The sequence below is a fragment of the Schistocerca piceifrons genome, chromosome 11 (genome assembly GCF_021461385.2).
Source record: "Schistocerca piceifrons isolate TAMUIC-IGC-003096 chromosome 11, iqSchPice1.1, whole genome shotgun sequence".
Classification (NCBI taxonomy): Eukaryota; Metazoa; Arthropoda; class Insecta; order Orthoptera; family Acrididae; genus Schistocerca; species Schistocerca piceifrons.
Window position 1 is genome coordinate 26,709,473 of NC_060148.1, and position 12,504 is coordinate 26,721,976.

At 41.9% G+C, this 12,504-nt stretch overlaps 1 protein-coding gene across 1 annotated transcript in view; it reads right to left on the reverse strand.

The window, feature by feature from the left end:
* LOC124720254 (activated Cdc42 kinase-like) overlaps positions 1-12,504 on the reverse strand; it is a 390,360-nt gene that overhangs the window by 275,754 nt on the left and 102,102 nt on the right. Inside the window, exon 4 of the mRNA XM_047245572.1 lies at positions 1,081-1,230. Coding sequence (XP_047101528.1) covers positions 1,081-1,230 — 150 coding nt within the window. The remainder of the gene's footprint in view (positions 1-1,080; positions 1,231-12,504) is intronic.

Here is a 12,504-nt window from a genome sequence, read left to right on the forward strand (position 1 = left end):
CACACAATTGCAGTCTCAGGCAAACAGAAACCACATTGCGAGCAGCAGCACCAGTGCATGATAGGAGAGGTGACTGGGTCGGATAAGGGGGAAGGGGGGGGGGGGGGGGGGAAGGCTGGAGCGGAGAGATAGTATGGAGGGGGTGGCAGACACCGAGGTGCTGCAGGTTAGACTGAGGGCTGGGGAGAGGGGCGGGTGTGGGAGGTGAAATAGTGGAACAGGAGAGAAATAACAAGAGTGGGAGTGGGGGTGGAATGACAGCTGTGTAGTGCTGGAATGGAAACATTTGATCCTGGATTTTCCTTTGTTTGAGTAATCTATCAATGTTATACAAAAGTGGATTTTTCAAATAGCACATACATTTGCACATTTTTGCACAGTGCAGATATTTGATGGCATTATTTATTTGCAGTACTACTCAGGCAGTGTGTGGCATTTAAGAGTTCATCAGCAGATGATTTCACATCACGGTAAATAGACCACAGAGTTTACAACATTGCACAGATGCGGAAGGAGGCCCTAGGAGCAAGCAACGATGAGAATCAGCACGGACGACAGTATATTAAAAAAGGATGTATCGATAAAATGAGATGCTGTTACTTTTGTTAAAGTTATACTCAGGTAGCTACAGTGACAGTACGCTTGTAAATGTTCATGCAATAAATGTACGAGGATATACGTAGAATTTCAGTGGAATTCATTTATAAAGCATGGAAAGATAAGAAACATTTTTAAGATTAAAAATGAATTAATATAATTTTACGATTCAGTCTCCCTGAAGAACTGTGTCCACTTGATATTGGAGCGCATTTTATTTGTGTGCTTTATCTGTTGGGAAAATGTGCAACAAGTGCAAAAGAGACATCTGCTCAGAGTTCCTCAGTAAGACAATTAGGTTGACAATCAAAATATTGCGCACAACAATGGAACTGTTAATCTGCTAGAAAACCAAAAAGCACAAGCGTAACTAGGAAGCCTGCTTCCTTACTGTCCCAAATTTAAAACCAGGACCTCGAGTAAAATAATTCTCAAACACGTTTGACTGGTTCAGCAAGCAGCCACCAGCCATTCCTCACTCACCAGCATCAGAGCTCCCGTGTCGAGGACCACCCCGTAGAGACGAACGATGTGCTCGTGGTCTATGGAGTGCATGATGCCGGCTTCCTTCAGGAACTCAATCGGGTTGTTCTGCATCCTCTCACGGCTAAGGCACTTGATGGCAACCTGGATCTGCAAATAAAGAAATAGTAACAAATTTATGATTTCCTTATGATAAACATTAGTACGTGTCACCATATCTTGCCAAAACTTCCGAACGTGACTGGCAGTGAAAAAGACAATACAGGGACACTAATACCCTCTGCCACACACCATACAGTGGCTAGCAGAACACAGATTTAGAGACTCCTTCAAAAGCATGCTAGTTTCAAAATAAGCAATTATGAAAATTAATTAACATCTTAATGAAACCTTTCTGGGAAATGATGTCTTCCATACGACATCTTCCACTGCGTTGACATGCAAGAACACTGTCAGTGGATTTCACTATGATCGTCTGACAAAGACTCCACTTACATTTTGCCAACAACACGGCCACTTTCTTTTAACTCACACGTGGCCACTTTCTTTTAACTCACATGTGTTCAGGGTTTATTGGCATACGCCAATGATTTGAGATACCCAAAGAAAAAAATACTGTGGTCAAGTCACATGCCTCGGTAGTAAGATCAGGCTATCTCAAAACCACTCACAGACGAACTCAGTTGTTACAGGCAAAGTGTGACATGTGGCACCAGCCAGACGAAACCACAACTATTTTAACATCCATTCCACTTAAATGAGGCCGCATAAAATGTATTATCACCTCACAGTTTTAAGTTTCCATTAGCTGTCACACGTTGTTCCCCACCTACTCTTAAAGAAAGCTGATGATGCTGTCGACACAAAAGCCACACCGATCCGTCACTTGCTCTGGACGATTTCCCTCTCTTGAACCGTGCCAGGAGTTTTGCCCCACAGATAAGTCAGTTCTGTTTATTCACAGATTCATTTAAGTGGAAGCACATCTCATCACTGAAGATTATGTTCCTCACAAAACTGTTGCCTTCCTTTAGTCTTGTCACAAACCAGTCAACAAAATGTTGCCTTTTCTCACAACTTGATTGTTTCAGCAGTTGCATTAACTGAATTCTATAAGAGTGGTAATATGAAAATCGTACTGAACAACATCCTATGTCCAAATCTTTGGAATGGCAAAGACCCAACTTTGCTGGACTATTTAGCAGCAACACTTTCATGAATTACTGCAATGTTTCGTACAGATTTGCCACAACGAGGGTGCCCAGAACTCTTAATGTTTACTGTTGAACCAGTTTCACTGAACTCTGCAATTAGTCTCCGAAATCTTTATACATTTGGTGCTTCGTGGTGCCCTAGAGAAAACTCTAAACTCCGTTCGAAAGGCCTCTGAAGGCCCAACGATACCGACTGACCACCGTGTCGTCCTCAGCCGATACACATCAATTGGACGTGGATATGGAGAGGTGTGTGGTCAGCACACTGCTCATGGCGCCCCATAATCACATGAAAATACCATTGCTGTATAACTTTGCTCATTCTGATAAAATGTTTTCACTAATAGATCACACTGCACAGGAGTACACTGATCGGTGGTCGAGCTGCAAGAAATTCAGACTGAAGCAACAATCAGGATGTTTATGGAAATTAAAATGATACACAATAGTGTGGTAAACTGACAAACAAAAATATGCTGTGCAACTCCATGCTTGTGCAGTTGTTGAAGGACTCTTTACGTGTACTAGAGGCAATGTGACAGTTCTCAGTATGCCAGTCAAAGGACTGCATTATAGGTCAATACTGCATTATGTCTTCTTCAACACACTGGATGGTCTGCAGAGTACCCATTTACATCTCCCACAAGCCCTTCATTAGACAAACTGAATTCCAGATCTCACTGTTACCAATTTTCTCAAAAATATTTGAAAGAGCTGCATGTGATCAGATCGAAAATCACAATTCATCTAACAGCATTATCTTAGGTAATCAATATGGTTTCAGAAAAGGCCGCAGCACAATCCATGCAATAACTGAATTAGTCACAAAAGTCAGCAGATGTCTTGATGATAGAATGTGTGTGTCAGGCATATTTTGTGACCTGTCCAAAGCCTTCGACACAGTAAATCGTGACCTGCTTCTCCAAAAATTGGCATGCTATGGTTTTCAAGGCAAATCTCTTAGCTGGATGTCATCATACTTGGCAAACAGAAAACGAAGAGTACTTATTAACATCAACGGCAAGAAATATCTCTCTGGCTGGAAATACACTCAATTAGGTGTTCCACAAGGTTCAATATTAGGGCCACTACTTTTTCTGTATTATATTAATGATATGCCATGTTAGGTCCAGTCTGATACTATCCTCTATGCAGATGACTCAACAGCTGTAGTCTGTTGTAAAAATGTGGTAGACCTAATTTGTCATATTGAACAAACACTTGGGGAAGTGGAGGCATGGGTCAAAAACAATAACTTGACATTAAATTTTTCAAAAACAGAAATTGTTCATTTCACCACAAAACAATCTGCACAGTCTATAAGTGAAATAAGGGATATGGACAAAAAATTAGAGACTACAGACTGTGTCAAATTCCTTGGCGTATTAGTCAATAAAAACCTGTTATGGAGTCACCATGTGGACAACATACTGGATCAACTGAATAGCCTTGTATATATTATGAATATCTTGTACAGTATTACTGATTGAGCTGTAAGAAAAACTGTATATAATGCATATTTTGTTTCAGTCATTAGGTACAGTAAAATTTTCTGGGGGTCTGAAAAAACAAATTTACTTAGAGCTTTTAGACTACAAAAAAGAATCATCCGAGCAATGGTGGGAGCAAAACCAAAGCAATATTGTAAACCTTTATTTGTAAAACTAGATCTAATGGGCATTCCAAGCATATACGTCTATGAAACTCTCACTTTCACAAAAAGAAACCCACAACTTTTTGAGGGCAACTTCTTCTTGCATCAATATGATACTAGATATACACTCCTGGAAATTGAAATAAGAACACCGTGAATTCATTGTCCCAGGAAGGGGAAACTTTATTGACACATTCCTGGGGTCAGATACATCACATGATCACACTGACAGAACCACAGGCACATAGACACAGGCAACAGAGCATGCACAATGTCGGCACTAGTACAGTGTATATCCACCTTTCGCAGCAATGCAGGCTGCTATTCTCCCGTGGAGACGATCGTAGAGATGCTGGATGTAGTCCTGTGGAATGGCTTGCCATGCCATTTCCACCTGGCGCCTCAGTTGGACCAGCGTTCGTGCTGGACGTGCAGACCGCGTGAGACGACGCTTCATCCAGTCCCAAACATGCTCAATGGGGGACAGATCCGGAGATCTTGCTGGCCAGGGTAGTTGACATACACCTTCTAGAGCACGTTGGGTGGCATGGGATACATGCGGACGTGCATTGTCCTGTTGGAACAGCAAGTTCCCTTGCCGGTCTAGGAATGGTAGAACGATGGGTTCGATGACGGTTTGGATGTACCGTGCACTATTCAGTGTCCGCTCGACGATCACCAGTGGTGTACGGCCAGTGTAGGAGATCGCTCCCCACACCATGATGCCGGGTGTTGGCCCTGTGTGCCTCGGTCGTATGCAGTCCCGATTGTGGCGCTCACCTGCACGGCGCCAAACACGCATACGACCATCATTGGCACCAAGGCAGAAGCGACTCTCATCGCTGAAGACGACACGTCTCCATTCGTCCCTCCATTCATGCCTGTCGCGACACCACTGGAGGCGGGCTGCACGATGTTGGGGCGTGAGCGGAAGACGGCCTAACTGTGTGCGGGACCGTAGCCCAGCTTCATGGAGACGGTTGCGAATGGTCCTCGCCGATACCCCAGGAGCAACAGTGTCCCTAATTTGCTGGGAAGTGGCGGTGCGGTCCCCTACGGCACTGCGTAGGATCCTACGGTCTTGGCGTGCATCCGTGCGTCGCTGCGGTCCGGTCCCAGGTCGACGGGCACGTGCACCTTCCGCCGACCACTGGCGACAACATCGATGTACTGTGGAGACCTCACGCCCCACGTGTTGAGCAATTCGGTGGTACGTCCACCCGGCCTCCCGCATGCCCACTATACGCCCTCGCTCAAAGTCCGTCAACTGCACATACGGTTCACGTCCACGCTGTCGCGGCATGCTACCAGTGTTAAAGACTGCGATGGAGCTCCGTATGCCACGGCAAACTGGCTGACACTGACGGCGGCGGTGCACAAATGCTGCGCAGCTAGCACCATTCGACGGCCAACACCGCGGTTCCTGGTGTGTCCGCTGTGCCGTGCGTGTGATCATTGCTTGTACAGCCCTCTTGCAGTGTCCGGAGCAAGTATGGTGGGTCTGACACACCGGTGTCAACGTGTTCTTTTTTAAATTTCCAGGAGTGTAGAATGAGCTACCATTTAAAATCATATGAAAAAAACCCATACAATATGGCCATGAAATTTGTAAATAAAATATGGAAAGATATGGATGACCCAAATGTAAAAGGTATCAAAAGAGACCTGGAAAAATATCTGGAAGATAAATGTTACTATAGTGTAGAAGATTTCATGAATGGCAACAATGCATTATAATTGTAATTAAAATACCTCTTTCAAGATGTTACACCATATATATTATTAATTTATTGTCTATTTTTAGTATTATTATGCATAGTGTAAAACTGACAAGTCACCTATGTCACAATCTTTGATTGTATAAGGCATGTTATGTGATGATAAAAATTGAATTGAATAAATATCGTGAATTGGCTTACATACAAGGAGAGGACAAAAGAAAAAACATTACAAGTTAAAGTTAAGAAGACGGCAGAATACAGTCAGAATGGATTACTTGGAAGTTTCCTGAACTTTTTCCAATATTTGCATACACATGACACGCATGTAAGCAATTTTCAGTTAACTAACATAATGTGAGGTATAAATTTGGTAATGGAAAGATGTTCTTAGGATATGAACAATGTAAGTGCTCTCTCTCCACCAGATGCTGTATGCAGCACCAAGTTTCAGAGGGTGCCACACACAGTGTGGTCAGTTGCCTCCTAGATGGTGCACATAACAGTAACTACTTTATGCTTCCACTATAAGACAATCAAATGGGTCATTCATCTGACAATAGTTATGCAAAGTACCACAGGGTGTGCTGAAACCCAGAACTATTTGATACATCTTCCAAACAGACTGCAGTTGCACATTAATACATTGAGCTTAATATTTTAAGTGGTTGCACACCGACACTTGGCCAGTCATTGCTCGGTTCCAGTTACGACACACTTGCCACAGGTATCAGACATTCCTCACCTGCCATCTCTAGTATTGACCAGTTCCACTAGTCGGACAGGTAACAGTGATGTGTCTGTCAAAAGGTTAGTCAAAGTAATAGTCAATGTGGTTACTACTGAGCAGGAGAACTTATGAACTCTTCAACTGCAGTCCAATATATGTGAGAAACTTATCTTCAAAAAGTGAAATCCACAACTTTTTGAGGACAACTGCTTCTTGCATCAGTATGAGACTAGATATAGAGCAACTTACGTGCTACCTAGCCACGTGTACATATGTACGAGAGACCCAAAACTAAATAATATTGGAGGAGACCTGGAAATATAGGTTGTTTCAAAATGAATATACGGGTTTTAAGGATTTGTCACACATCTAGTTGATAACTGAATTCTTCCTAAACCTTGCTCAGTGTGTGTGCATGGAGTAATTTTTTTTGGGGGAGGGGGGGGGGAAGGGGGGGGGGAGGAGGAGGGGCAAATGCTGTTTCTAAACTCGGGTATATCCAATGGTAGCGAAAGCACATACCATGTTCGGTTATGAACCCCCATAGATAAAAATCTCATAGCTTCAGATCCTGTGTGAACCTGGAGGTCATGCTCAACAAGCTCTGTCATCCGGCAACTTGCGGCCAGTCCAGCAGTCTGGTACAACATCGGTTAACCAATTACATAATAGTTATGCCATTGAGCCGGTGCACCAAACTGATGCCAAATACAGTTCTGTTGTACAGCTTCTTCCAATCCAGGAGAAGGGCAGTTCTAGTGCAAAAAGATAAGAAACACCAGTTACAGTTGCTCAAAAAAAAAAAAAAAAAAAAAAAAAAAAAAAAAAAAAAAAAAAAAAAAAAAAAAAGAAAGATCCATAAACCTTAACAGCCATGATATGGCACAAAAAACATTGATTTTAGGTGAGTCTTGTTGCAGCTGTGCCATCTCTTGGGGATTTGTTGACCCCCAGATGCGCACATTATATGTTTTCACATTTCTGCTTAGGTGAAATGTCGATTCATCACTGAAGACGACACTATCGAGAAAATCTTCATCGTCAAGCAGCAACATATCTTTTGCAAAGCTGGCATGTAAGCTGTATTCTGTAGACTTTAGAGCTCATAACAACTGCTTAAAGTAAGACCATAGTTGTAAATGTCTCCTTAAGGTCTCCACACAGACTTTGTGACTACCCTTCTGAATTGATTTCTTAGGGCTAAGCAGATACTCACTCGTTCAACACGTTCTTCATTCACTCTTCATCATTCCACACTCTTTCCTTTGCACACTGGTATATAGAAACAAAACTTTGAGTTACACATTCATTTGATGTTTTATTTATTATTATAAGTTAAATGTAAAAAAGGCTAGAAACGCTTAAAACCTGTATATTCATTTTTAGACACCAGGTATATTTGAAAAATGAATATTTTTATAGAGCTACCATTCAGTGTTCAAAATACGTTAATTCCCCTCGTGCAGCCGTAACCACATCGGATACATTTTCATGTGAATCACCCGAGTACAAATGACAGCTCCACCCATGCGCTGCCCTTTCATACTGTGTGTACCGCTGTTATTCCTAGCTGGGCATATGTGACAAGGCTGGAGCATATTATATTTTAATTTTGACTTGAGCATAGTTACTCTAAATTCTGACTATTGCTTTTTTGCAATGTAGTTTTACGATACTTCAAAATTTCATTCTGATGGAGACATCTTCAGTAGGTGTCAAAACCTATGTCAGTTGTACCAAACAGTTATTTGCAACTGTTAGGCTGTAAAATTCCTATTTTTAAAAAAACCTGTTACATATTATGCAACAGTATGAAAAAATGTTTCTGCCAACTTCGTTTTGTCAGTCCCGTGCACACTGATTTTCCGAACGCATTGTACAAAATTATGAAACATAACTGCTGGTCAGTATTTACCTCCATGACAAATGTCAGCACTGCTAATATGAGTGGGATAGGTTGGGGAAGGTAAAAATGGAAGAGCAGACCCTAGGATGAATGGGGGCACACAAGTTACGAAGACAACTGTACACTAGGATCTATTGGGAGTACCGACATGCCACCTGGAGATAAGTACTAGTGAGCGAATCTATCTCATAATTTTAGAATATTCTCACAAAAGTCTCGTTTTGACAGGTTCACCTCCATGTGTGGAACCATAGGGGCATTCCACTATACTTCTTTAATACACTGTTATTGGTTTCAGAATAGCACATTGTTGCATTGGATATACACTGTATGATCAAAAGTATCCGGACACCCCCAAAAACATACATTTTTCATATTAGGTGCATTGTGCTGCCACCTACTGCCTAGTATTCCACATCAGCCACCTCACTAGTCATTAGACATCGTGAGAGAGCAGAATGGGGGTGCTCCATTGAACTTATGGACTTCGAATATGGTTGGGTGATTGGGTGTTACTTACGCCATATGTCTGTATGCGAGATTTCCACACTCGCAAACATCCCTATGTCCATTGTTTCTGATGTGATAGTGAAGTGGAAACGTGTAAGGACACCTACAGTACAAAAGCGTACAGGCCGGTTTCACCTGTTGACTAACAGAGACTGCCAACAGTTGAAGAGGGTCATAATGTGTAATAGGCAGACATCTATCCCAACCATCACATAGGTATTCCAAACTGCATTAGGATCCACTGCAAGTACTATGACAGCTTGGCAGGAGGTGAGAAAACTTGGATTTCACGGTCGAGCAGCTGTTCGTAAGCCACACATCATGCCAGTAAATGCCAAATGATGCCTCCCTTTGTGTAAGGAGCGTAAACATTGGACGATTGAACAGTGGAAAAACGTTCTGTGAAGTGTAGAATCATGGTACACAATGTCGCGATCTGTCGCAGGGTGTGGGTACGGCGAATGCCCGGTGAACGTCATCTGCCAGTGTATGTAGTGCCAACGGTAAATTTCGGAGGTGGTGGTGTTATGGTGTGGTCGTGTTTTTCACGGAGGGGGCTTGAACCCCTTATTTTGCATGGCACTATCACAGCACAGGCCTACATTGATGTTTTAAGCACCTTCTTGCTTCCCACTGTTGAAGAGCAATTCGGGGATGGCGACTGCATCTTTCAACATGATCGAACACCTGTTCATAATGCACAGCCTGTGACGGAGTGGTTACGCGACAATAATATCGTTGTAATGGACTGACCTGAACAGAGTGCTGACTTGAATCCTATAGAACACCTTTGGGATGTTTTGGAACGCCGACTTCGTGCCAGGCCTCACCGACCGACATCAATACCTCTCCTCAGTGCAGCACTCCGTGAAGAATGGGCTGCCATTTCCGAAGAAACCTTCTCGTACCTGATTGAACGTACGCCTGCTAGAGTGCAAGCTGTCATTAAGGCTAAGGGTGGGCCAACACCATATTGAATTCTAGCATTACCAATGGAGGGTGCCACGAACTTTTAAGTCATTTTCTGCCAGATGTCCAGATACTTTTGATCACATAGTGTATATTCAGCCCTAAGTCAACACGTGAAAACGGCTGGGAGGGGCAATGTCATCATCTTCACCAATTTCAGTTCTTTCACTGCTGTGGGTGTGCATACACATCCTGATACACTGTTTCCCCAAGTACCACTTGGGTTTTCCCACAGTGCTACAGATATCTGTATGTGTCCTGAGCCACCGACCTCTGACTCTTGTGGATGAGTTACTTCCATGTTTTGGTGAAAAAAAAAGCTTCAAGTGTTTATCATACAACACACATGCCTCATTGGCAGCTATCATTTGCAGACAATCTTGTTTCGATATCTTGAATCGTTTATGAGATATGACAATTGTTACAATGACACGATTCATAATGTGCAAAGACATGAGTGGCCGCGTTGCACAAACCAAATAACTTGAGAACAAAATTAGATATTGTTCTGCTCTCAATTTTAAATAAAATTCTGATATCTTATCTACATTGCATTCACTGCAATGTATGAGCTAAAAATCAACCCTATTCCAAGTATATGCAATGAGTTTCTACTGTTGCAAAATCTTCAAAATTTCCTGCAATGTTTTAGTTAATTTGATGCAGCAGAGTAACTATAGCATAGAACGAAAATAAATTCAGTACTTTCCACGCAAAGATATTGGACTATAGGATGTGCTAAAATCAAAATTTTCACCTAATAATTTTCTTAAAACTGGATGGCACATATTTAACAGCAGCCAGCAAGTCCACACGGGCAGAAATGATTGCATTGCACACAGCCATCTGTCAGACGTAACACCCAATAACTCGAGAATGTAATATCATTCTTCTGTCAATTAAACATGACATTTCAATATCTTATCTACATTTCACTCCTGGCAATGTCTGAGCTAAAATCAACCACACATTAAGTTCACACAACACTTTCTACCTCTGCAAACTCTAAAATTGCATGCAATGTTTTACTTAATTTGACACAGTCCAATAATTAAGATGGATAGTGAAAAGAAATTCAGTTCTTTATTGAGTGAAGATACAAGACTGTAAAATATATATATATATATATATATATATATATATATATATATATATATATAAAAAGAAAAGAAATCTGCCGGAACACCACCTCACAGCCCAGACATCAGCATTTAGCAAGCAGTTCAGCTGTAACAAAAGCTTACTCAGCCCAGAATGCATGCCTAGAGACTTCAGTAGCGAGGAAAGGTACAACTACATTGTCAGATCAACTCTCGTGAAAATCCTGCAAGAACTAGGACTAGACCAGAAGACCTGTAATCTTATCTGGAAGACTTTAAAGTACACCAAATTACAAGCACAGTTCAGAGGCACTCTTTTGAGAAAATTCGAAACTGAAGAGAAACTTCAAGAGTGGGGCTAAATGCACGGCTTGAAAAAACAAAATACATCACAAACATCAGTGATTCTCCTTTCAGCCTGCACCTGGAGCAAGGGGAAACCGAGAAAACTGACAGGTTGAAATACCTGAGAGGAGAGCTGGAACCCAGTCTCTCTGCAGGAACAGCACTATTAGCTCCAGCAGATGAACTGGGGCTGACATACCAACTGACTGAGAGCACCTATGACAAAAGATGTCTCTCCTGCAACTAAAAAATGAAGCACTACCAGGGAGCACTAAGCAAAGAAGGGAAAGCAGAAAGGTGGAAGGAGTATATAGAGGGTTTATACAAGGGAGATGTACTTGAAGACAATATTATGGAAATGGAAGAGGATGTAGATGAAGATGAAATGGAGGATAAGATACTGTGTGAACAGTTTGACAGAGCATTGAAAGACCTGAGTCGAAACAAGGCCCCGGGAGTAGACAACATTCCATTAGAACTACTGATGGCCTTGGGAGAGCCAGTCATGCCAAAACTCTACCATCTGGTGAGCAAGATGTATGAGACAGGCGAAATACCCACAGACTTCAAGAAGAATATAATAATTCCAATCCCAAAAAAAGCAGGTGTTGACAGATGTGAAAATTACCGAACTATCAGTTTAATAAGTCACAGCTGCAAAATACTAACGCGAATTCTTTACAGACGAATGAAAAAACTGGTAGAAGCGGACCTCGGGGAAGATCAGTTTGGATTCCATAGAAATGTTGGAACACGTGAGGCAATACTAACCTTACGACTTATCTTAGAAGAAAGATTAAGGAAAGGCAAACCTTCGTTTCTAGCATTTGTAGACTTAGAGAAAGCTTTTGACAACGTTAACTGGAATACTCTTTTTCAAATTCTGAAGTTGACAGGGGTAAAATACAGGGAGCGAAAGGCTATTTACAATTTGTCCAGAAAACCTCGTTTTGCTTTTGTTGAAGTTCATCTTATATCCTCCTTTCAAGACACTGTCCATTCCGTTCAACTGCTCTTCCAAGTCCTTTGCTGTCTCTGACAGAATTACAATGTCATCGGCGAACCTCAAAGTTTTTACTTCTTCTCCATGAATTTTAATACCTACTCCGAATTTTTCTTTTGTTTCCTTTACTGCTTGCTCAATATACAGATTGAATAACATCGGGGAGAGACTACAACCCTGTCTCACTCCTTTCCCAACCACTGCTTCCCTTTCATGCCCCTCGACTCTTATAACTGATGATGGTCGAAGTAGAGAGGATATAAAATGTAGACTGG